A 27,507-nucleotide genomic window follows, 5' to 3' on the forward strand; every position below is an offset into this window, starting at 1 on the left:
CTCTATAATAAGCACTTTGAATAAAACTCCACAATTTTAAGCTACTCATTAAGTTTAAAATAAAGAGACAAACTGCAGAATATTGGACAACCCATTCTCTTCACATTTCCTTTCAATTCTAAGATTGGCAAAGAAGCATTTACAAATGTCTCATGTAGGTGCCTTCAATTATCCACTGTTAGTTCCTGGTGTCCTCATAGATTCATGTTTTACAATTAAAAGTTTGGCAAAGCCAAATGTTGTTTATCAAAGTCCAATGCTCATGTCAATTACAGTGTGGCAGGCCCATGTTCCAATGTAAGAGTGTCATCTGGGGCAGAAATTACCACTACACACACACAGCCAGCCAGCCAGAAACAACAGCAGGGTCCTCTGTGCTCTCCTCTTATCCTTGAGATGGTCTTTTAATAGGAATGTTCCACATGCCCCGCTTGGAGTGGAAATAATGATAAAAGTTCCTCAGTCGCAGTCTTTCTACCTCTAGTCCGTTCTGCAGAACCCTGAGAGAAGAGCGCAGATGTGATGGAGGAAGAGAGGCAAAAAAACAGTAATTACACCAACACTGGAACTTAGAATCTTGGTAACACTTTATTTTACAATGTCCTTGTTAAATGTTACATATTGTTACTGAAGGAATATAACTATAAATTATTATGCACAATTACATGCAAATAAAATAACCCTATATAGTTCATTAATATTCCTCAGTACTTAAATATACTGTATAACTACATCATAACAAGGACACTTAAAATAAAGTGTAACCACATTATTTGATTGATTGATTAGATATTAAATTTCACATTCTTAATTAAGCCCCACCTGTCTGTCACGGGGCAGATCACATTCTAAGAAACCTTTTGACAAAATTGAGTGGTTACTGAGTTTTGCTCCCAGGGCAATACTTTTATATCCATCTATTTATTCTGCAATGTATCCAAAAATAAAAGCACAGAGATGCAGTTTCTATGTTCAAAAAGGTTAAAAAATATCACATAATGGTTAAATCTGTATGGGCCCGAGTTAAGATGAACTAACAATGAACACTTGTATTATTTATTAACTAACGTTGACAAAGATTTAAAAATACTGTAACGAATGTATTGATCATTGTTAATTGATGATAGTTAATGCATTAACTAATGTTAAGTAATGGGACCTTGTTGTACAGTGTTACCAAAGCAAATTGGCATTCCCAATAGAAAAAAAATGCAGTTACCTGTCTAGCAACTCCCAGTCTTCTCCTCCCCAGCGGTCTTTAAACTCCTCTGTGTTCATCCCACCAATTTGATCAAAATCAGATTTATAAATTCCAAACAAGCCAAAACCATTCACTTCCCAAAAGCCTGTGTGTGAAAATTGTAGACATAAGATAAATGTACACTGGCAGTGGCATTCCCTCAGTCTCTGAAATTTATTCTAAACACATTTATGTCATGTATTTCACATGTATTTCATTCCAATGTACATAGCCTAGATGAATATATTGTATAAAACAATTTAATTTGAGAATGCATTCATATGTGGTACCCTATGTGAGGGAGATCACACGAGGAGGCAGACTGCCTGATGCATATATTGACCAATCAGAATGAATATTCAAATTGAGTAACATCATTTGTTTTTGGCAAAAAATATGTTTGACAAAAGCAACTGAGAGACAAAAAATTAAATTAGCTTGTCTCCGTATAAATAACCAATTATAATCAGATGTAACATTTCAAACAATCAGCTTTTAATATCACATATCAATCCTGCTTGTGGTAAAACACAACTGGTTAAATAAATTACTTAAATATGAAAATCTCCACACTCAATTCTCTAAAATTATCTCAATTATCCCGGCAGCCACACCCACACACACACAATACATACAAAGTAAACTATAGGCATTAGGTCTAAAGCAGAGCAATATGACTCCATTTAAATACAAACAGGATTTGCGAGAAATAGAATCAGACACATTTTGCACAACTGGTGTTTAAGCAAATGTGTTTTGTATGTGTTTAGCAGCTGTCTCTAAATGTGTCTGTGTATATGTCTTACCATCAGGCTCCAGAGGTGAGCTCCCACAGTCCAGTCTCATGACGATGGGTGCGAAAGCCAATCTGCCTTCCACACAGTGTTTCCTAATGGTCTCCAGGATATTGTGAGGGAAGTGGATGTGCAGGTCACACAGGAACACTATGCTGTGACTTTCCTGGAAATTACATGTTATACCATCACCGACTTTTTGGAGAAAATGTGTAAATTTGTTACATATGTATAATCACTTTTACATTTACATTACTTTTTTTGTCAGGCTTTTGTCAAACACTCGTAAGAGAGACCATATTACTCCAGTTTTGAGTTTTCTACAATGGCTACCGATCGATTACAGAATAAAATTTAAAATTTTGGTTTTTGTTTACAAATCATTGCATGGCATGGCTCCATTGTATTTGGTAAAGTTGATTGAGAAACATGAGCCAAAACGGTCTTTAAGGTCAGCTGCCCAGCTGGTTTTGCGCAGAAGTGGAGATCGAGCTTTTGTACCGATAGCTCCAAAATTCTGGAATGATCTACCTTTTTCTCTTAGATCGGTATCCACATTAAGTGTTTTTAAACACAAGCTCAAGGAATACCTCCTTGCATTAGCATTTAATGGGGTATAGTAATTGTTTGTGTAGGTTATTAAAACTGAGGGGTTTATTTTCGCTGTTAACTGTGGTTTTAGTGTTGTGTTTTTATGGTTATCTTTATGTGTTTTGGATATTGTACAGCACTTTGTTCAATGGTCAGTTGTGTAAAAGTGCTTAATAAATAAATAAAATAAACAAACAAACAAACAAACATTACTTTTCAATTTTTTTATAATTTTGAAAAAATGTAAAATTACTTTCTGTTCTGTATAATTTATTTATGGACAAATAACCATGAACCTCATATTTCTCCATAATGTACAGTGTAAACAAAGATAACTGTAGTACATTTTGCACATCTTAATCACGTTTAATTCAGTGTTTTTTTTTTATAATTATTTGTAATGAATGAAAATTATTTTGAGTAAATCCTACACCATTTTTGTTTTTCAATGTAGACCAACTACTATTGCAAATTATGTCAGGTGGACAAAGATTTGCAGACACTAAAACAGCACTAATTTACTTAAACACTTAAAAACTTTAATTCCTGGAAGAGTTAGAAAAAAAAAAAACCTTTCCATTAAAAGTAATGTAATTACATTATTTTAAAAGGCAATTGAATAACATTTTTAAAGAGCACCACAATAACTTTAAAAAATATTTTTTGACTGTCACAGTCACGTTCAATTTTTGTTTTCATTCAGTCACGTGTTTTCTTTGTCTAGTTTCCACTTATGTGTTGCCATGTTTACTGATGTGATTAGTCCTCTTAGTTCAGCTGTGTCTCCTTATTAACCTTGTTTGTGCCACTAAAGTTCCTTTGGTCCCTCAGTACATTGTCGGTTGTTGTCTGTGCACTAGCACACTGTTTTGTTTGTTGGCTTGTTATTCTGAGTTCATGATAAATCTTATGTTCTTTTATAATCGTTTTCTGTGGATCTAAGCGTTACAAGCTGTTGACTCACAAATACTGTAAAATATTTGATTTTTTCTTACCTTTATGTTGTTCACACCCATCTGTAAACCAGACGATCTCTCGAAGTTCCCTTCACGTCTCAGATACTCATACCTACACACACACAGCCAAGAACAGGAAGAAAACAGGGTTAGGTTCTCAAGTACAAACAGTTTATGCGTCCAACAACAGGACTCACATGAAGGCAGGGACTCTGCTCTGCAGGTGCTCAGATAAAAGTGGAAAGAAGAACTCAGTATACTATTCACCTGGGCACAGTGCTCTCTTTCAGTGCCTGCTCCACATCCATGTCATCGCTCTGGAAGTCTACGATGATCACGCTGAAATTCTCATCCTTAGTCTCACGGTGCAGGAGCTCCATATCTGAGATAAACTGCTGCACCCAGCGAGCCTGATTCTTTACTGCCACAAAAGACAACTCGGATGAGTGGCTATGAAACCATAAGTTTTATCAATATTTATGAAAGTCTTTAATGCAAGGCTGCATTTATTATATATTTAGAAATACAGTTAAAACTATTATTATGACTATTAAAAATAACTGTTTTTAATAATATTTCTGTTTTAATATATGTTAAAATGTAATGTATTCCTGTGATGAAAATTTTCATCATCATTACTCCAGTCTTTAGTGTCACATGATCCTTCCGAAATCATTCAAATATTCTGATTTGGTGCTTGAATACAGTTTTGCTGCTTAATATTTTTGTTTAAACCAGGATCATTTTTTTCTGGATATTTTGATAAATAGAAAGTTCAATTTTTTTTACTTTACTGTCATTACTGATCAATTTAATACGTCCTTGATCAATAAAAGTAGTATTTTCCATCTGTGGTATTTTCCATTCACAATCTTACTGACCCCTAACTTTTGAAAAGTAGTGTATCAGATTATGGCTATAATTTAAATTATCATTAACATTTACAAAGTCAGTACTCTTTCCTAAAAATGCATATAAACAGGAATTCTTATTCATTATAAATACCTGGTACAACAAAGTGTACCATCACGTCATGTCTCCATTCTAACATGGCTGGCTGGCAGAGCAGGGGTTTGGCCCAGCTGGTGCTCCAGACTGTGGTGTTGTGTGTTTGGGTACTGGAGCCGCTGGGTAGAGGTTTTTTGGAGGGTCTATGGTGAGACGAGGGCATAGTTCCCTCTCTGCTCTCAATTCCATCCTCATGTCGACTGCGGTGCAACAGCAGATAGATGTAGTCAGACAGGCGCACCACTCTTTTTCCTCCCTCCATCAACAATAGTTCCACCAAATAACGGTTGCCCCTGGCTGAATCTCTCCGCTTCTCTACATTTACAATTCGGACCAGAGTGTAGATCCTGATAGAGAGGCAAAAAGAAGAAACGGTTAGAAAAAGAGACAGAGGTACTGTAAATTGAGTCAACTTCAAAGAGACAATGAGGAATATGTGCATGTAAAATATAAGCACATACTACAACACCACACATCATGTTTAATCTAGTTGTGTCAGGGGTAATAAAGCTTTCCCAATTGTTATTTGATAAAGCTGCATAAAGCGACCCACTGAGAAAGTGCTTAACAGCAGGAGCGTTCAAAATGTACATTTGAGCTGCAGGCTCAGCAGAAAAAATCCCACACAAATGTTTAAAGGGGTCATTTTTTTTTATCCTATTTTTTTTTATTTCACTGTGGTCCATATTAGTAGTAAAGTTGTCTACATCTAAAATAGTCATTATTTATTTTGTAAATACATTTTATGCGTTTAAATAAGACTATTTAAACGCTGCCTTTGCGTGAGAGGGAGGTGTCTGATTTTGTTAACAAACTGTTCTTTTAACTCTGGTCGATTCAGTACACAAAAACCAGTCTGAATGATTCCAATTCTTGAGTTCAACTCCCTGACTCATTGATCCAGTTATAGCAGTTCATCGAAGGTGAAGTAATTAATAACTAAAATAATTATCATACAAAACTATTGAATAGATTCAGAAAACTTTTATATACAGCCCAATTAGTATGGACATCTTTTATGGTGAAAAATAAATACAGAATGCACTTTTATTTTGAAAGGTCCAGGTCATTATTTGTAAAATTGACAAAGAATTAACCAGTACATTCTTCAAAATTTTGAAGAAAGAAAATCATACTGGTTTATACCAACATGAGGGCAGATAAATAATGACCAGCCCGTTCTCATCCCAAGGCGTCATATACTGACGCTTTTGCCAAAGCGTCTATATCCAACGCACATGGCACCCTTTAGCGTCAATATGAGACGCAGATATATGGCGCCTCCTAGTGGTCTAACCCTAACACTACCCCAGACCTAAACCTACCCATAACTGAGGCGTGTTATATTGACGCTAAAGGGTGCCATGTGCGTCGGATGTAGACGCTTTGGCAAAAGCGTCAGTATATAACGCCTTGGGATGAGAATGCGTTGTAATGACAGAGTTGTTATTTTTGGGTGAACCATCCTTTTTAAGTATCTTCATTTGCACCCGCACACGCTCACCCTCCATTCCGCTCGTTCAGCCTCTCCATGTACTGTGAGATCACATCAACGACCTCGTTCTCGGCGAGCTGCAGATTTCCCGAGATGTTACACCTCAGGTCGTTCCAGTCCGACCTCAGCACCTCAAAGTCCACAGGATTCACGCTGAAGGTGCGCTGCCAGTTGATGGCCTCCTCTTTCAAACTCGGCCTCACTTGGGCCTCCTCATAACTGTACTCGGACATTTCTCCTTCTTCAAGACCCCTGCTCTGAGGAGCCATGTGCGATCCCTCAGGCATTTCCGAGATCTTTGTTGACTGCATCTCCGGAGGCCGGCTGTTCTCAGACGAGTTTAGCCCAGGGTGGCCTCTCTTTTCTGAGCTTGATGGGGGCAAGCTGTCTGGATCTGATATGAAGGGGGTAGGGTCACCCTTATTATGAGGCCTAGGCTCTGTAGGCAAGGAGGGATGGCTGTGCTTTAACAAGGCAGTTTGGGTGGAAGTCTTATGCCCCATTAAGGAGAAGTCCGGCCATGGTAGAGAAGCAGCGGCTTGGGTTTGTAAAGACCTCCATTTTGAACTTAAATCCACAAGCCTCTTGGTCTTTCTAGATTGATAAAGGAAGACGCCAGGAAACACTTCCACAGGAGGCTTTGGTCTGCTTACTGGTGGACGGGGTCTAGTGATGTAAATTTTGTTGGTATTAGTCTCTTTCTCCACACTGGTCCCAAACACAGGCTTGCCTGCGCTACCTAAAATCCTATTAGCCAAAACATAGAGAGGGGACTTTTGAGGAAGCTTAAAGGGGGATCTTCCCTTCACAGGAGGACTAGCAGTTTCTCTAAGTTTACTTTTGTTTGGCAGTCCTGTGTCAGGGAGTTGCCATGTTAAAAAACGGCCTTTCTGAACCAGTGCAGGTTTTTGGGAGTCCCCGTTCTCCTCGCTCGCTTCCGTCTGTTCATTTAGAGACCCACTTTGAGACTCTAATGCACCTGCACTACCCTTTGCCTTTCTTTGCCTTATTTCTGTCATTTCATCATCCACCACCAGAGAGTGTTTATAAAACCTCTCCCCTATAGTTTTTTGACTCCTTTCTTGCTCTTTTAACTGATTGTATTGCCTCTCTTGCTGTAAGACCTGGCTCTTTGAACCCGTGTCTAATCTATCAGGCTTTGAGGAGGCTGTAATCCTTGACGTCTGATAGGGTAGACTGGTCCTCCTGACTGGCCGGTTGCTGGAGTTGATTGTCTCCTCTAGGTCGACACCTTCTTCCTCCTCCAGGAAATCTGTCAGAAGAGACGAGCCCCATCAAACTAACGCCCTTTAAATAATTAATTTAATCTGAAATGAGAATTGCTTAATGACATGATTAAAGAGTCAGTGACATGTGTTGCGATGTTGATAGAAATCTACGGCTAACCATTATCATTTCCAGGCCTTCCAATAGTGCTGTTGCACACAGCATGTTGCAGCAGTCCAAATTTTGTGGTAATTTTTTACACACAATGCACTTGAAGAATTATATATGAAATAAACCACTCGTTATGGAAATTGCACCAGAACAAAAAGGCACATTGTGATGTTTTTTTCCCTCAAATATTTTTGTTTTAGTGGCTTAATGTAGGAACTTTGTACTAGGGGTGTCGTAATATGCCGTAATATGCCGTCGTAATATCTTAAATAACCCAGTACCAGTGTCTGTTTGAGGGCGGTACTGCACCTTAACGCTGTTTGCCACCTGTCATAACATGGGGGGAAAGAAACAACGACGCAGTGTGTAGCTACTGCCGCACAAAATCATGTCAAAGGAGATGACAGACAGAAAAAGTAAGTTCATCAGTGAGGGATTTATTTTGTTTTTAAGATTCTGTAAAAAAAGACGGGGTGTTCAACACTCACTTCTTTTTGTCTTTTTACAGTTATGGCTATGAACTCTCTAAGGTTCCCTACACTCATATTTTGAATCATGAAATTAAGTTAAAGATGAATTTGACTTGATAAATGTTTTTCAAGATTTCTATAGCTATCACAATAATATTGTTATCACAATTTTTTGGGCATGTAATGATAATTGTGTAGTGAAAATCTGATAATGTGCCATAGGTCTTTGCATGAGTAAATCAAATGGTATCTTTCTAATGGTGTAACATAAACCATGTAATGATCCTAATAAAGTTGGTGGCCAACTGTTTTATTTACTCTTCAAAGCCCATTTCTACTCACATTTGGCGTCTGGCCTGTGTTAATTTTGAACCTTGGGAACACACATGTCGCTTGGCTCATTACAGATGTCATGGTGAGATTTTAAAGAGAGGAAACAGCTGCTGAATTCTTATCTGTTATTAAGATCCCAGCTGAACACAGACCATCAGGTTTGGGGAAGAAAACAGGCTGGTCATCATCCTCCTCATCCATCTTCATGTACTTATAGAAGCCAAATCTATATGACAATTCAAAAGAATGACAGGGCCATGCTTATCTTTTTATTTATGTATTTAGATATTTGACTGATTGCCTAATTTCTTGTCATGATCAGTTGGGACTCATACTTTTCTAAGTAGACAGGGGACTCTCGATAGAAGCATTTGTTCTTTTTCTCCATATGGGTAAGTCTGGTGAAGTCATTGGGATATACATAGGAAAGGTAGACCTGGTTGAGAACACATACGAATAAGAGAAAACTGGCAGTGATTTTTGGTACATGCATTTCCAAAATATTACGGAAAAATGTATCAAATAAGAAAATCGGAAGAATTAAAAACAGTGACTGTAATTGGATAGCATGAGATTTAACAGATGCTGTGTTGAACAGTAATGGCCAAAAGAGGGCACTGTTTGCTCTAAGCTCAGAAACATCTTAAAAGAGATATTTACATCAGTGGTTCTCAACCTTTTTTGGGGGACCACTTTCCAAAACAGTATTCAAAGGCCAAGATATTTGTGGCTGTAATGACAAAGCTGCTTATTTAGAGAAACTAGGAGCGGCACACTCCTTAAAAATAAAGGTTCTTTGTTGGCATCTATGGTTCCACAAAGAAACTTTAACATCCATGGAACCTTTCATTACACAAAAGTGGAAACAAGTTATTTAGATTTTTTTTAAATGTACATGATTCCACAGTCATATTCATATGTTTTATTTTAAATTACAATTTTTAATCATTTTAATTGTTTTTTATCACAGCGTGGCATCACTAGAAAATTATATTGTATATACATTTTTAAAGAGTTAAAACAATTCAATGACTTTTTCAGGTCTAGAAATTGTGCTTTTAAAATTCCCTCATTTATCCAGTATGACAGTTGTTGAGGGAACAAACTGAAATGAGAAAAATTACATCAGTTAATTATATATCTTTAATATCTTTATTTCTAGCTGTTTATTTTAACGTTTGCTTTGTTTAAAAAAAAAAAATTTAAGCCATCTTGTGGCCCCCTTTGAAAATGTGCTGAGGCCCCCTAGTGGGTCCCAGGCCCCTGGTTGAGAACCGCTGCACTACATTTTCATGAAAAGTTTTCAATATCCTGCTTATAAAACTAAACTAGCAAAATAATTATTAAAATCTTTATTAAATTGTTTATCAGAAACTAGCAGCTAAAAACCACTAGCAAACTCTCAGCTGTATTGCCAATAAAACAACATATAGTAAGAGAGTGTTTGGTGAGACTATGTTACAAACTTACAAACTGCAGGCCTTGATAGCGTGCGATAGGGAAGTCCTTCACCACATACGTAGGAGAGTAGACACAAGATGGCAGAACATTCTCCAGCCTGGACCGATCTATCATGGGAACTAGGATAACAAATATGTCATCAAATGGGACAATGCACACATTTTGATGGGACAGTTTAAATAGCTGTTACAAATAGCTGCTCAGCACAAACATTTTAGCAAATTAGCTGGTTTTCATACAGATACCCAATGGCTTCCATTCATCACTATTATTTTGCACGTTTTGCACCCATTAAATGCACCTCAGTCCTGACTGTCACATATTCCATGGTGTTGCTTCTAACAAGCTTACATTCTATATCTACACCACCATATAGACCTACCAGTGCACTGCAAAGCTTCCACACAACTAGCAATTAAACATTAGCACAACTGCAACCCACTGTCTATCCAGATAGATGGCTGTTTGTTTTGTTCACCAACCGCAGCCATACATACACATAATAGTGCTAGAATGCTGAAAAAAGATAAAAAAAAAATAATAATTTCAAAATTAGCTGTCAGTTTTATCACAAGATCATCATGAAACAAATATATAGCCTATATATACCAAGTTCTGGCACTTACAGGACAAGTAAAGATATATAATGTCAGAAAAGAAATTCTGTTTCAAATAAATGCTGCCTTTTGATCTTTCTAATCAAATATTCCCCCTCCCCTTGCAACAATGCTTCTCTTCTCTGATGACGTGTTCATCAGCACAAGGGTGTGACTAACCTCTCTGATCCAGAAACCTGTCACTCACATGAGATTACAGCAAAAGCAAATGACAACAATCCAACCAATCCAATCAAAGTCCCACCCTATGTTTTTTTCTCATTCAAGAAGGCATTTCACTTGGGTATAATGCCACAATAGAAACAAGAAATGTTTCAGTACCAAGTCATCATATTAATGTAAGGATCATGTGACACTAGAGACAGAGTAATTGATGCTTTTCAGCTTTGCCATCACAGGAATAAATTAAAATTTAAAATATATTAAAATTGAAAAAAAAAAAAAAATGCAGCCTTGGTGAGCATAAGAGATTTTCAAAAACATTAAAAAATCTAAACTTTTAAACATTAGTGTAATATGATATGTTATACATCAATTATTTTACTAGACAAAGAGTATATTTAGAGGCTCAGTTCGATCAGGTGAACGGATGATTCACAAATGAGAATAGTGAACTGAATCAATCTGTTAATTTGCATACACACCATTGGGAATACTCACTCTTGTAGAAGGTGTCTCGTGGATCTGGTTTGAGCATGTCTGCAGAATGTGTCTCTGACCGGTGCTTATCCTGTAGAGCGAGAGAGTGACTGGCCAGTGTCTGTGGGATGTGACAAACACTGTTCATCTTCAGACTGGATTCATCTGTCAGAGACCCAGAGAAGAGAGAGAATATGGACAATGAGAGACAGCATCTGAATTTAAATCAGCTGTCAGACTAACATTCAACAACCTGTGCTGTTAGTTGCCATTATAGAAATGGTAGCATCATTGCTGGAATATATGTCTGAAAAATAAATGGAGTGGCATACTCAGACCCCTAGTGTAGATGCTTTTGCAATTTTTTTATTATAGGTTTAAAGCATAACTACTGTATCAGCATAACTATATGAATGAAAAGTTGAAATTAAAAATAAACATGAATTTTTAGAAATGTCTAAATACCAGAAAATGGCAATATACTGTAGTACTAATACATAATTTAAGAATGATCCAAAGAGCATCTTGCATTTCAATGTAAGCAAGTATATCTGACCATTTTTAGAGAGTCACATGATCAGTATCACAAATGTAATAATTTGATTAGTGACCTATAATATTCATTTAGAAAAATTATCCTTTGTTTTAATCCTAAAAATTCTAAAACAAATTTTACAGGTTTATTTTGAATCCTAGATTTGATTTTCAACATGGTCCCACACTTGCAAAAGGTATGTGTTAACATGATTATTTAATGTGACAAATGGGCATTAAAGGAGCTGTATGTAAGAAATTTATTTCAATTAATCATAAAATGGCCCTGAAATGTCAATAGACATTAAGAAATCATGTACATTTCAAATACTTATATCACTGACAACAGTAGTCTGGCCAGGATATTGTCATTTAAAAAGTGCAGTTGCAGCCCTCAACTGATGTTGATGTTGTCATGTTGTGTTTTGGTCTGATGCTCCACCCTCCACCTATCTACCAATCACGAAGTCAGTAGTGTTGCGGCATCCGGGTTGCCAGCTCTGCTGTAGTTACCACAGCTGCAGCTCGTCACATTCCTGCTGGATCCTGCAGCCGATCTGGCAACCTCGAGTCAGGGAGGAGGGGGAGGAGATACACCACTCTACAGTAATTTGACAGTGATTGCAGTACTTGTTTTGGCCACAATCTTACATACAGCTCCTTTAACTTCCATTTAAAAGTTTGGGGTCAGATATTTTTTGTTTCCTCAAAGAAACTGATCATTTTATTCAGCGAGGACACATTAAATTGATCAAAAGTGAAAGTAAAGAGTTTTACATTGTCACAAAAATAATACATGTTGTTCATTTGAACTTTATATTCATCAAAAAATTCATTAAAATCAGTACTTTTAATATGAATATTAATAAGAAATGTGTCTTGATCCCCAAGTCAGCATATTATGATGATTTCTGAAGGATCATGTGACATTGAAGACTGGAGTAATGATGCTGAAAATACAGCTTTGCCATCACAGGAATAAATTACATTTTTAAGTTATTATAATTGTTATTTTAAACTGTAATAATACTATAAGGATGGATTTCTGCTAAGACTGAACTTGAGAATCCTTACCTGCAATAAAACAATAAAACTCACTCATCAGGAGAGATCTCAAAGAAAGAGCATAAGATACTGCTTTGCCCAGACTTCTCTCCTCACTTATCTATGAGCCTCTTTCTACCTACTCCCCTCCTTTCACCCTGGCTCAAGTCATTGAAAGTTCACTAAGAATGTCGATAATGTCATGATATGCAATACACGAGTCACCTATTGCTGATACATGTAATGTTGGGTCTACGGGGCGGGGTTAAGGCAGATAAAAGAACATGGCTGAAACCTAAAACAGGTCTCGTGTCTTCACCTTAACGCACATCGAAACAGATAACACATATCTTGTGTTATAAGACGCATCTTGTAAATACATTGTTTTTTCTCTTTCATATTTGGTATCATTTTAAATGTCTCAGTGCAATTGTTAAAATGGTCTCAATTTCACAGCAGTCACTTATGTTACGTGAAAGATTGAAAACTTAGAAGAATTCTGTTCTCCTGTTGTGTCTCTTCAAGATATCTGATAACCATTGTTCCTCTCCCCCAAAACCAACTGTGACCCTTTGGGGTACGAGAGTAGGTCCAACAAATCGAAAAATATTGGTGTAGTAAATATTTACAACTCTTTTGTTCTGGTCTGGATATTTAAGGGAAACTGGCCGAAGAGTCAATGGGAATTCTGTAACCAGAAAACCCCCACACAGTGCTGTGTTAGTGTCTTCCTGAGTCCTGCACTCAGATCACTCAATTTATTCTGTATTCATCTAAAATTATTATTACCCGTAGATTATGAGGAGGCTCGTGCTACTGCAAATCTGATGTCCAGGAGAGGTCAAACTAAAGGCTCATAAATAAATGGAGCAGTAAGCATGTCATCTGAAGACCTTTTGATTTCTGTCTATCACTGACTTAGCAAGACTTAGCACTTCTGTTGTACAGAAGTGGCTACATAAACTACACTTTTTTTAATGAAAGATCAGTATTAAAAAGGTAATAGTTAACCCTGCACCCTTTGAGTATAAGATCAGACGGGCGAGTTTGTGTCCCTGAGATCCACGTAACCCGGCTGGCGTGTGACTTTATGCGGCATCAGGTCCCTAATGAACGAATAACTGAAAGTATGGGATACCAAGAACAATCAAATACCTAAATTGAAACATAACCAATATTTATGGTTAGTTCCTAACTAGAAATCAAGTCTAAATTTAATAACGATTTGGAATAGGAGTCAGACTAAGCATGGAACTAGAATCAAATTTAAACGAAATTATAATAAATTAAGTGAACTTCACAGAAGTGCTGAAAAGACCTACATGCAATAAACCTTCGCCCACGCCGTTGGGCCGACGGGTGGTCCTTACAATACTTCACAATATTGCTGTTTTTACTGCCTTGCTGAGCATAAAAGACGTCTTGTAAAAACATTATTTCAAACTTAAGAACAGTGTATATGTATTTACAAAGGAATTACAACCACTTAAAATAATGTATCGAATGTCCTAAAGTTGAAAGTTGATGTTCATGGACAGCTGATAAAAAACAAGATGCTTGCTGCTTGTCACCACAACTGCAAAGTTTAAAGTGACATTTCATTGACACAGAGCCAAACTGCACCAGAGAGGAGGTGAGTTATGGACAGCATATTTTAGTTCAGTTTTTATATAGCATTCCATTTTACACTAAATCTGGAGCCAGTACAGATCATCAATGACCATGTTACTCTTCAACACTATCCACACTGCTGGGCTTCAAATTCAAAATCCAACCTCACTCTGGATCTGTTTTATTTTATTATTTATTTTTTGTATGGACACTTCCCTAAGGCATAAAGAGATGCAACCAGGCTCACACACACTTCCCATGCTTTAAGACAATCCCTTAAAGATCAGTCATGGGCACTGAAGCATGCAGATGTGTGTGTGTGTGTGTGTGTGAGGGAGACTCAATTCATTACGGCTTTTCTCCTGACATTATGAGAGCTCACAACAGTGTCTGCTCAGCTAGCCGGTGATGAAAACACACTTTAATTAGTCCTATCAATCTACTGCAAATATGCTACTGGGCAAGTATAAGTTATAGTCTATCAGTCAGTTATAGTCTGTCTACACTGATGCTAGAAAGGCTGAAAGAAAGCACATGGCACTGACAGAGGGATGAAAAGAGATAGTTTAAAGGGTTAGCCTACAGTAACATCCAAGATGAAGACGAAGAACAAAGAGATGGAGCAGAGTTGTGCCATTATAGGCTAAAAAGACTGCAGGCTTTGCCTGGTGTGTCCATTGATGCTGTTGAAGCTTTAAAGCTTTAGTCATGGGCCATATGGCTTTATTGATTATTGAACAGACACATTACAAGCAAATGTAATTGGACATAAAATAGAATCAAATCTCAAACAAGCTTTCTTCTTATGTTGTCTCTTCTTATTTTGTCTCCTCTTTCTAGCTTGCAAATATTACAAATATTGTTGTTTCTTGTAAGTCGCTTTGGATAAAATGAATGTAAATGCATTTGTCCTATTGTTCGTAATTTGAAGATCTCTGATCTTATTTTTGAATAATAAAGATAAAATAACGAACAATACCCTTAAATGGATAACTTTGTATTTTATCTACTCCTAGTAGGTTCATATTAGTACCTTAGAGTACAAAGATATCACTTTAAAGGGGTCATGATATGATAAAACCAAATTTTCCTTGATCTTTTGACATATACTGTAAGAAGTCTTTGTTCCATTAAACATCCTATAAGTTTCATAGCTTAAAAACATTTTAAAGGTCCCCTGACCCTTTCTGAGGTTTTTTAACATTAATATGATTTCCCCTAGCCTGTATATGGTCCCCCAGTGGCTAGAAATTTCAATCGGTGTAAACCGAGCTTTGGCTATCTTTTTCTGCCTTTGAGAAAATGAAAGCTCAGACGGGCTGATCTTGAATCTCCTCCGTATGACGTCATACGGAGGAAAGGTAACCTCCCCTTTCTCTGCTTTCCCCGCCCAGAGAATTTGGCTCGCCCATGAGAAAATGAGCTAGGAAGTACGAACGCGCGAGCACGATTTGAGTTTTTCCTCGAGAGATACTCTTTCATAACTTTTGGGCTGGCCAGTTTCGATCCCTTAAGAGGCCTATGGAGGAGGGATCCAGCTCTCAGATTTAATCAAAAATATCTTAATTTGTGTTCCGAAGATGAACGAAAGTCTTATGGGGATGGAACAACATGAGGGTGAGTAATTACTGACAGAATTTTCATTTTGGGGTGAACTAACTAGATGACTAACTAGATGAACTAGATGACTAGATGATTCTTGTCAATGACACAACAAGATTTAGTAGTCAAAATTGCATAATCTGACACAGTGACTATCGCAACAGACAAAAAATATTGTTTAGTTTATACCTGGCACAAAGGAATGTTCAATTTGACATGTCCTGTTTAAAGGTGCTCTAAGCGATGTTGGGTGACGTCACTTCTTGTTGACGTTCGAAGTATTGTCAAACAAAACAGAGGCTAGCTAGACCCTCCCTCCTCCTCCTCATCCTGTAGTTTTACTGATACTTCATTCAAGGTGTAATGTCGCCAAGTTAGATAAATGCTTTCATATAATGCAGAACAGAATGCAGAAAAAGAGAAACATTACCAGAAACACATGATAAAACAATCATTCACACAATCTGTCGCCCTACGGTGAGTTTGCTTGATGATTTACAATAGAGATCGATCGCTAGCTGCTAGAAACCTATATGTTGTATTCACCAAAGTTAGCGCTGACTGCATAGTTCTAGCTAATTATATCCTTGTGTTTGTTTGGGGAACATGAACATCCATTTAGAAAAAACTAACTGGATTTACCCAGCTGTCCAGCAAAAACAGAGCTACCTGAAAGTCGGATTGGAAGCCCTTCTGCCGGCGGAGATCTCGCCACCTTTCGAAGGCTTTTCCAATGTAAATTCGGGACTTCGTGTGTTCCTTCTCCTTTTCCTTCTTTGCAATTTGTTCATCAGAACGTCGTCTCTTTGGTCGTGTGTCGGCCATATCAAACTTAAAGAGAATATCATTCTAACTTCCCTCTTCATGCTTCTCTCTCCTCCACACCCCCATTGATGAGTACGCGCACTAACCCCCCCAAACCCCACCCCCAAATCCTTCTTATTGGTTATTGGCTGGAATACTGGTTTTGTTTTTTTCGTGGTGAGGGTTGCTCCAGTTTGTTTTTGTTGCCATTTGTGGAGCCTGGGGTGTCTACAGAGACCGCATTTTTTTACAGTGTGTTCAGGGGACAGGTATGGCAAGCCGTTTTAACATTTAATCATTTAAACTAATCTATTTTCATGCTACTAGTACTTATTTTTTAGATACTAGTACCTATTAATTAGAAACTAGTACTTATTGTACTTACCAAATGAATGGAGGTAAGACCGTGGACATGGTCATTAGAGCCAGGAAAGACAAAAACATTCCCTGCCCTTCCTCTCCTGTAATATCAGGACATCTAATTAGCAGAGTTTCCACCTTTAAACTACTTGGAGTTCAAATTTCTTCTGATCTGTCGTGGGGCGCACACATTAAGTACATGATTTCGAAGGTGCGTCCTAGAATCCACTATCTCTGTGTTGCTAAAAACGCGGGTCTCCCATGTGATGTTTTAATGAAAATATATTTGACATTTATACGGCCAGTTCTTGAGTATGGGGTGGACTACCAAAAGGTCTCTCTGATGAGTTAGAAAGGGTCCAAAAACGTTGCTGTCGGATAATAGGTGTTCCAACTTCTTCTCTCCCATCACTGAGTGAGAGGCGCGACGAGGCCACTATACGTACTTTTACAAAACTACTCAAGGACAGTTCATCACCACTGCATTGATTCCTGTCTGTGGCTCCAACACCTACTTACCTACTACGGCAGCGTAGGGAACTTATTGTGCCCAGGAGCAAATCAAAAAGACATGAACTTTATTTTATTCCACGTGCTCTTAAACTACTGTTTTATAAATAACTTGCAGGTTCTGCTTGTATGAAGCCTGATGTATTTCAGGTTTTTGTATGCATCTGTTTTACTCCTCCTGTTTGAATCTTCTATTTTTATTTTTAACTTTTTAATTAGGTATATACGGTTGTCTTGAGTATGTGTTCTGTTTGATACATTTCAGGGTTTTGTCCTTCAATATCCTGCCTTGTCAAACTCTTAAATAAACCAAACTAAACTAAACTATTAATTAGCTTCTAGTACTTATTCAATAGATAATAGTACCTATTTATTAGATAGTAGTATTTATTCCAAATGTTACCAGTAAGATTTTTTATTTTACTAGTAAGATTTTTAATTTAACTCTACAGTGGCCGTTCTGACTAGTCATAACATAAGACGAGTAAAAAAGCAGTTTTTGACTAGTAAACTAAGAATAGGTACTATGGCAAGCCGTCTTAGCTTAAATTGTTCCCAGTGTTACTCGTCGAAATTGCATTTTTACTAGTAAGAATTCAATTAGAGAGCTCTACAATTCAATTCTTACTAGTAGCAATTACAATTAGAGAGCTCTCTAATTCAATTCTTACTAGTAACAATTATTATTAGAGAGCTCTCTAATTCAATTAGTAAGAATTACAATTACAGAGCTCTCTAATTCAATTCTTACTAGTAAAAATGCAATTATGACGAGTAACGCTGAGTACAATTTAAGCTAAAATGGCTTGCCATACTATGAACAAATACAAAAGATACTAGTATCTAATAAATAAGGTACTTGTTGTGATGTCTGTCTGTGTTCCCCCTGTCTTTGTGCACTTGGTTCAGTCCTGTTCCCTGTTTTCCCGCTCCCCGTTATCTCTATTAGTCTTCCCAGGTGTTTCCCGTTAACCACGCCCCCTTGTTATCCTGTTTAGATCGTTTGCCCTTGTATTTAATCCCTGTGTTTCAGTCCAGTCCTTGTGAGTTCTTAATGTTGTAATGGTTGCTTTTTTCTGTGTTCCTAGTCTGAGTTTCTTTTGTTTGTTTTATTATTAAATGTGCTTGCAATTGGATTCATCTCTCCGCTTCATTCCTGCCTGCTTCGTTACAGAAGAACTCACCGCAACATGAATCCAGCAGCCATGCCAACCCTGTGCCCAGATGTCCAGATCATGCGTCTTCGTCAGGAAGATCGATCCATTGAAGACTATGTCACAGATTTTATTGAGCTGGCTCATCTGTCTGCTATGGACGATCTGTGTTTAAAGATCTTCTTCCGCGGAGGGTTATCTGAACCTCTCCGGTCATTAATGCCCGATCATGACCCTCTCGGGTCATTGGAACAGTATATTGACCAGGCCCTGTGGATGAGCCGATCATTGTTTACTGTGGGCGTGGAGGAGAAGGAGCTCAGTGAGCCCGCAGTATTCCCTCAGCCTGTCCTTCTCGTTACGTCAGCCTTTAAGCTTGCCAACACGTCGGTCTATGGGCGTCCAGGACTGATGTCCACCGTGGCACAGCCGCCGCTGATGTCAGTGCGGAGGGCCAAGGAGACCGTCCAGCCAGAGACCGTCCGGCCAGAGACCGTCCGGCCAGAGACCGTCCGGCCAGAGACCGTCCAGCCAGAGACCGTCCAGCCAGAGACCGTCCAGCCAGAGACCGTCCGGCCAGAGACCGTCCAGCCAAAGACCGTCCAGCCAGAGACCGTCCAGCCAGAGACCGTTCTCGTCACGTCTGCCCAGCCAGAGACTGTTCACGTCACGTCTGCCCAGCCAGAGACCGTTCACGTCACGTCTGCCCAACCAGAGACTGTTCACGTCACGTCTGCCCAGCCAGAGACCGTTCACGTCACGTCTGCCCAGCCAGAGACCGTTCACGTCACGTCTGCCCAGCCAGAGACTGATCACGCCACGCATGCGCCGCCTGAGCCCTCAGTGACCGCAACACTGGCCATAATGGCCACAGCCATGTGGTGTGTGTGGGCTACGCACACACTTGAGCCGGTGTCCGCCGATCCTGCGCCAGAGCCCGCTGATCCTGCGCCAGAGCCCGCTGATCCTGCGCCAGAGCCCGCTGATTCTGCGCCGGTGTCTGTTCCTGCTGATGACCCCATGGCTGCCCCTAAGAAAATTTTGGGGGGGGGCAGTAGGACCCTGGATGGGACTATGAAGGCCGCACCGCCATGGCCGCCCGAAGGGTCTTCTCCACCGTGGCCGCCCGAGGGGTCTTCACCGCCGTGGCCGCCCGAGGGGTCTTCTCCGCCATGGCCGCCCGAAGGGTCTTCTCCGCCGTGGCCGCCCGAAGGGTCTTCGCCGCCGTGGCCGCCCGAGGGGTCTTCTCCGCCGTGGCCGCCCGAGGGGTCTTCTCCGCCATGGCCGCCCGAAGGGTCTTCTCCGCCGTGGCCGCCCGAAGGGTCTTCTCCGCCGTGGCCGCCCGAAGGGTCTTCACCGCCGTGGCCGCCCGAGGGGTCTTCTCCACCCTGGAAGCCTGAGGGTCCGACAGCTCCGCCCTGGATGCCCGAGGGTCCACAGCCTGCTCCGCCCTGGTCACGCCCACAGCCTGCTCCGCCGTTGCCTCGCCCTCAGCCTGCTCCGTCGTGGAAACGCCCACAGCCTGCTCCGCCCTGGCAGTCTGTTCGTCCTGCTCCGCCCACGTTCCATGGCCCAGGTCCGCCCACGTTCCATGGCTCATGCCCGTCATTGCAAGGCCCTGGTCCCGTTCCCTGCGCGGACCTGGCCCTCCATCCCTCCCCCGGGACCGCCTCCGCTCCACCACCCTCCCGAACTGTCTTGTTTCCTGTTTTGTTGGGCGTCGGGAGCCGCCCATAGAGGGGGGGCTATGTTGTGATGTCTGTCTGTGTTCCCCCTGTCTTTGTGCACTTGGTTCAGTCCTGTTCCCTGTTTTCCCGCTCCCCGTTATCTCTATTAGTCTTCCCAGGTGTTTCCCGTTAACCACGCCCCCTTGTTATCCTGTTTAGATCGTTTGCCCTTGTATTTAAGCCCTGTGTTTCAGTCCAGTCCTTGTGAGTTCTTAATGTTGTAATGGTTGCTTTTTTCTGTGTTCCTAGTCTGAGTTTCTTTTGTTTGTTTTATTACTAAATGTGCTTGCAATTGGATTCATCTCTCCGCTTCATTCCTGCCTGCTTCGTTACAGTACTAGTATATATTTAATATGTACTAGTAGCTAATTAATAGGTACTAGTATCTATTGAATAAGTACTAGTAGCTAATGAATAAGTACTAGTATCTATTTAATGTGTACTAGTATATAATGAATAAGTACTAGTATCTAATAAGTACTAGTATCTAATGAATAAGTACTAGTCTCTAATGAATAAGTACTAATACCAATTTAATAGGCACTAGAATCTAATGAATAAGTACTAGTAACTAATGAATAAGTACTAGTCTATTTAATAGGTACTAGTATATAACGAATAAGTACTAGTATCTAATAATAAGTACTAGTAACTAATGAATAAGTAGTCTCTAATGAATAAGTACTAGTACCAATTTAATAGGCACTAGAATCTAATGAATAAGTATTAGTAACTAATGAATAAGCATTAGTATATAATAAATAAGGACTAGTATCTAATGAATAAGTACTAGTATCTTTAAAAAGGTACTAGTACCTAAATAATAAGCACTAATGTCTAAAGAAAAGGCACTAGATACCTAAAGAATAAGCACTAGTAGCTAATGAGTACTAGTACTTAATGGAATAGATACTAGTATCTAAAAAATAAGTACTAGTAGCATGAAAATATAGACTAGTAGGTTTACATGATTAAATGTTAAAAACGGCTTGCCATAATTAAATGTTTAAAACGGCTTGCCATAGGACAGGCAGCTAGCGGATAGTGAGGAGATGTTTGCTGTATGTGACAAAAAATGTTTTGGCCTAAAAAACGCAGTTTGTTTGTTCAGAGAATTTGACTGCAGATTGTTTTGTAAATGAGGCACAGTGTAATGGAGAGTTCGGAAAGAAAATGTTGTTGACAAATGAAGCAGCCAACTGTATTGGATCTGGAAAAATTCTAAAGAAAGGTAAAAAGATAAATAAAAATATACTAATAAAACAAAATGGTACAAATAAAGTGCACCACATGCAACACATACAGTGACTGTGGCATCTTTAAGTATAGGAAAATTAACAAAATATTTCAGCTCATAGAAGAGCAAATAGATGATAAACTTAGTGCAAAAACTTCTTATTCGATTCATATTAATAATAACAGAGGAAAATGTCTCAGGGTTACGTATGTGTCATGTCGTTGATGCAATGGGATGCCTTCAGAGCGTGCAGGTGCCTGAACCACGTGTGCTACATGCCAAGCTCCGATTGGTCATGGACGATGTCAGTTGACGCCACATACGTGACTACATTTATATAAGGCGCCTGCATGATTGTCATTCAGATTCAATTGTCTGAAGAAGCCGCACAGGCGTAATTGAAGTATGGCAACGCATCGTCTCGTTCCCATCTCAGGGAACCGGGTTATGTACGTAACCCTGAGAAGTTCCTTTTCGAGGAAACATCGATGATGCATCATGTTGTAGACACAATGGGAACGTCAATGCCCACGCCGACATACTGAGAGGATGCCTGCATCACAGATGTGAAAGTTGCACAAGCACCAACTGTAGATAAAGGAATGGCCAGAGTTGACCAAACATCCACAATATAAAACCTGATGAATGTGTGCGGAAAGGACCAGCTTGCCACAGCACAAACATCTTGCAAAGGCGCACCCCTTGCCAGCGCCATTGAGGCAGCCACACGCAGGATAGAATCATCCTTCATACCTAGAGGCGGAGCAAGACCACGCGCCTCATAGGCCACAGAGAGAGCACATTTTAGACTCAATGAGAAATAGCTTGTTTAGAAGCGGTGGAACCTCGGTCACCAAAACATACAAAGAGTTTTGTTTTAAGGGGCCGGACTGGACAAAACTTATTCAGTCTCTCTTGTTCTGGAGTATCAAACAGATGAGGGGAGAAGGCTAGGATGGAACAGCTAGGAACAACAGGATGGAAGGGAGATGAAGGCACTTTTAGGACATAATTTAGCCTAGGATGCAAAATCACCTTAACTAGTCCGGGGGCAAAACCGAGACAGGACTCTGCAACCGAGAGGGCAATGAACAAGACCACTTTAAGGGTCAAACACTTCTCAGAAACTGACTCCAAGGGTTCAAATATAGAGTATTCAACAACCCTTCCAATACTATTAACTGTGGTTTGCAGCAGAGTACTGCGTGAGAAAAAAAAGGACAGTTTACAGTTTCAGTGCCACTACTATATTACTATACATGATGTTGAATATAATGTAGAATAATACAATGGGAGAATATTTGTGGTTCCTGATAATAATAAAAGGTAACGCTTTAGATTACAGCCCGGAAAGTACTGTGTAATTAAAGCGATTTTACAGTGTAACTTTCGGTAATATTATAGTGTACCTATAAAGTACTTACATGTAAATATAAGGGAACAATATGTAAAGTTTGGGAAATAAAGGGGTAACAACCAGGAGAATTAAAAAATAATTTATACTGTAAGTATTATAACTAAGGGGAACTTATTCTACTATTATGATACAACAATCTTACATTTGGGAGCAATTTAGCAAGAACATACAATGCGTGCCTTTTTGTAATAATGGTGTACCAATACATAGTGTATAGGCTTTTAAAAAATTATAGGGTACAAATCTATGCATTTACACAGTAATCTTTTTAACAAAAGTGCACTGACAACTAAAACTATTGCAACTTTTGCTTAAATATTGGGGAAAGATACTCTTGTTTCATTAGTGGTGCTTGTTACCCTTTTGTTTCATGTAGTTACAGGGTAAGTATAATAAAAATAAATACACAATCTTATATCATTGACTCGGAAACCTTTATTTGAAAAACAACTTAATTCAGAACACTTATAATGCAAGCTCATGTGTTCCTAAAAGGTGGAGCATCAAACAGCACATACTGCAATAACTGTAGTAATCCATACGACCCCAATGGATGGATCAATGTATTCTGAAAGGAAACGATAAGTGTTTGTAAGAAAAATTACAATATTTTAAACTTTTTAAACTGTAGACTATCTCTTCAGACTAACTGTAATAAGTTGTTTTTCAAATAAAGGTTTCTGAGTCAGTGATATAAGATTGTGTGTATGTATTTTTATTGTACTTACCCTGTAACTACATAAAACAAGAGGGTAACAAGCACCACTTACCCTGTTACTACATGGAACAAAAGTATATTTCCCAGTATTTAAAAAAAATGCAATAGTTTTAGCTTTACTTTTCCCTTGAAACATGTAAGCCCAAACTTAAACATCTGCACTTTTGCTATAAAAACAAACAAACAAAAAAACAACTGTTTAAATAGATAGATTTGTACCCTGTAATTTTAAAAAAGCCTATACAATATGTATTGGTACACCATTATTACAAAAAGGTACGTATGTTCTCGCTAAATTTCTCCCAAATGTAAGATTGTTGTATCATAATAGTAGAATAAGTACCCCTTAGTTATATACAGTATAAATCATTTTTTAGTTCTCCTGGTTGTTACCCCTTTATTCCCCAAACTTTACATATTGTACCCTTACACTTACATGTAAGTACTTTATAGGTACACTATAATTACCAAAAGTTACACTGTAAATTCGTCTTACAGTTTTTTTATTCGCTTTGGTACTATTTTCATTAATAAGGTGTACATTTTCAAAACTCTTGGTGCTAATATCACAACAGATCATCAAAAGTGCACTTTTTTCAAACATTTCATCATGTTTTCAATTGTGTTAGTACAATTCACAAAATCACAAAGTATCCTTTTCACAACACAAAATAAGTATTTCATCTAAATTATTGTTTCATTCATAGTAACTGCCTTTCATAAAGCTTTTACTATCAAACTTTTGATTTGCATCTCTTTTTGTTCAGTTTAATACAGTTGTCTATTATTTAATCCAACTGATCTTAATGGTTAATCAATGAATCATTTGGTAAACCTATAGATTTTCATTTCAGCAATATACAGTATATGGAATTTTGAGAACTACAGAAATAAAATGTGCGTTTGTACGAACATATAAATTATGTGTAACCACACATGATGAATACTCGTTATTGCTAATTGATTTCCCATAGTGGTAACCACAATTGGTTACTATATATAAAAGTGCGGGTGTAAACACTGGCCATTTCTTTCAACATGGAGCAGGATAGACAGCAATGAATAGGAAGAGCTCATGGACAAGGGATCCGTCAGAGAGGTGGGCATGGGCACCAACAGAGGTCAGAGAGGTGGGCATGGGCACCAACAGAGGTCAGAGAGGTGGGCATGGGCACCAACAGAGGTCAGAGAGGTGGGCATGGGGCCCGTCAAAGGGTTGGTCATCAGAGAGAGGGAGGCAGAACTGTTGTCTAATGAAGTCCGGGCCATCATCGTTGATCATGTGGTGAACAGAGGCCTTACTATGGCAGAGGCTGCCAGATTAGTTGATCCAAATCTAAAAAGATCAACTGTCAATTCTATGTTCAACTAAGGGCTGAGTATGTTCAGGTACAGCACTATATATTGTATTACTGTTACTATTTGATGCATCACTTACGTCATATGTATATTGGAACAACACTGTTAAAAGAACTAACCAAAATATATTTTTTAGAGGGTTATGGTGCTTTACGGAACATCATCGGCCAACGGGCCACAGTCCAAGTGCCTGGACAACGTGGAGGAAACATCTCCATGTGCGCAGCTATCTCTGAAGATTGTGTCGTAGGACATTACTTGGCTTCTATAATGCTGCACATCCTATTGAGTTTCTCAATTACAGTAAATTGAGCCGGCCTGTCAAGGTGAAGGGGTCACCTATGTAATTGTGTGGGACAATGTCAGGTTCCACCAATCAGAGGTAGTTCAAGCATGGTTTCAGGCCCATCCCCGATTCATGACCCTCTACCTGCCTCCATACTCTCCTTTCCTCAACCCTATTGAGGAATTTCTTTCAGCATGGAGGTGGAAGGTCTATGATCGCCAAAACCCCTGGAGCGTGCCACCCTCCTTCAGGCCATGGATGATGCATGTGATGACATCAGTGTACTGTAGACCAATGTCAAGCATGGATTCGTCACGCCAAAAGGTTTTTTCCAAGGTGCATGAACAATGATAACATTCATTGTGATGTGGACGAGAATCTATGGCCAAATGCTCAAGACAGGCTTGATCCAAATTACAGTAATGTAATAAGTGCACTAAATGTTATCGTTTTGTTCTTATTTAGTTACATTTCATTATAGAAAGTATAGGCCTACCTTATATCTGAAAAATAAAAACTAATTTGCCCAAATTATTGTAGAGGATGTCTTCATTGATCCTTCACTTGATTACACATATGATGGATATTTTGGAAATTATAGATTATGTAAATGTTGGGTAATGTAAGTGTATTGCCTTATGTGAAAACTGTGTAATCTGTCTTTTATAGCTACTGTAGCATATTCATTTCAGCACTTCTAAGGCTGATTTGAAACATGTATCTTGCATTGTTTGCTGTTGTATGAACTGATTGTTAAAAGTACTAAACTGAAAGAAGATCATACTGTTGTGTTTCGGTGATTAAACCAAATGTTCTCATTACATATTACAACAATCTTGTGTTTGAAACAATGATTATGTGGACTGAAAACATGTGCAACTGACTGAAAGCATGACATCAGGTTTTGAAAGAATGACTAGCTGCGTTACAAGTGTGATCAGTTTGGATTTTTGTACTAAGAGTTTTGAAAATGTACACCTTACATATGAAAATAGTACCAAAGCGAATAAAAAAACTGTAATTACGCGTACTTTCCAAGCAGTAATCTAAAGCGTTACATAATAAAATATTAATATTATTATTTTAAGAATTATAAAGTAATAATAAAAAAAACGATCTTCTTTATTTATTTATTTAAAATATTGCGATAGTATGACATGAGTGTATTATTACACCCCTAATTATCAATATAACCATTGTGGTGGTGGCAAACCAAATTCAATCACTGAATAATAGACAAACATTTCCAATAGTCTTTGATGAGGTTTATTTTCTTGCAGTCCCACAGAGTGTCTGCAGAGTTTGACAGTGAGGGGAGGGCATCCTTCCTCTTTTATAGTTTTGACTACGAGAATGTTATCTTTCTAGGCCAATGATGGTATTTTCAACCATACGTGGAACATTCTTAGACTTGTTCATCATATTTTATCCTTGAATGGAGGCCCTCCTGTCAAGTACCAACACTCTTTACCATTCCAATACAATTCCATATTAGAATAAGGTTTGTGTGTGCTCGTATACTGTCATGATGGTCACACACATCTTAAAGATAAAAAAAATTCCACACCATGATGTAGATGTAATAAAAACTAAATAAAAAATGTAAATAAAAGAAACATTTATAAATGATAATTACACAATATAATGATTAAAAAATTATGGGGAAAAAAACTCAAAACAAAGCAAATGGATGGGAGACCGGTTCATGAAGGTTCACCATATCTCTTGTTAACAGAGCAGAAAGACAGTCAAAGTTAAACCTCTTGCTCTGGAGATCTCGCTCCATCTGCATCTCCCAGATGACATGACTAGAGAGAGAAAAAGAGTGTGTCTGTGTGCCTTACATACGGTGCGGTCTTCCTTAAGGGAGTGGTCTGCGTGATTAATGATTAGGACAATTCGGAGTTGGCTCCGTACTCTCCGGTGAGCTGTGTGGGATGGCGGTGGAAGCTAATGCACATCCCCCTCTCCCTCAGCTTGTTAAGTACAGTAAGGATTTAATCGAAAAATTGCTTTCGTCTCAAATAATTATGTAAACGAAGCAAAGGAGGGCCATGGGAATTGTCTTTCTCTCTTTTTTCCCCTCCCTCTCTCATTTTGTGTCTCTACTTCCTTCTAAAAGCATGTGTAAATTAAAGTCAG

The 27,507-nt window shown here is 38.7% G+C and overlaps 1 protein-coding gene across 6 annotated transcripts in view; it reads right to left on the reverse strand.

The window, feature by feature from the left end:
- Window positions 1–245: 245 nt before the first annotated feature.
- The window catches only part of b4galnt4b (beta-1,4-N-acetyl-galactosaminyl transferase 4b), a 66,440-nt gene continuing 39,178 nt past the window's right edge, over window positions 246–27,507 (reverse strand). For 3 of the 6 annotated variants that reach the window (XM_056259049.1, XM_056259048.1, XM_056259050.1), the window contains 11 exons: window positions 11,024–11,167; window positions 9,756–9,865; window positions 8,621–8,721; window positions 8,438–8,511; window positions 6,094–7,357; window positions 4,587–4,936; window positions 3,849–4,002; window positions 3,621–3,693; window positions 2,047–2,200; window positions 1,220–1,346; window positions 246–500 (listed from right to left, as the gene is read on the reverse strand). In XM_056259049.1, coding sequence (XP_056115024.1) covers window positions 386–500; window positions 1,220–1,346; window positions 2,047–2,200; window positions 3,621–3,693; window positions 3,849–4,002; window positions 4,587–4,936; window positions 6,094–7,357; window positions 8,438–8,511; window positions 8,621–8,721; window positions 9,756–9,865; window positions 11,024–11,167 — 2,666 coding nt within the window. In that variant the 3' untranslated portion in view covers window positions 246–385. Of the gene's footprint in view, window positions 501–1,219; window positions 1,347–2,046; window positions 2,201–3,620; window positions 3,694–3,848; window positions 4,003–4,586; window positions 4,937–6,093; window positions 7,358–8,437; window positions 8,512–8,620; window positions 8,722–9,755; window positions 9,866–11,023; window positions 11,168–13,902; window positions 14,065–27,213; window positions 27,367–27,507 lie in introns of those variants that run through there. The other 3 variants (XM_056259052.1, XM_056259051.1, XR_008807788.1) reach the window with 3 other exon arrangements.

This window comes from Rhinichthys klamathensis, unplaced genomic scaffold (assembly GCF_029890125.1).
Source record: "Rhinichthys klamathensis goyatoka isolate OS25496 unplaced genomic scaffold, OSU_Roscu_1.1 h1tg000161l_1, whole genome shotgun sequence".
NCBI classification, from domain to species: domain Eukaryota; kingdom Metazoa; phylum Chordata; class Actinopteri; order Cypriniformes; family Leuciscidae; genus Rhinichthys; species Rhinichthys klamathensis.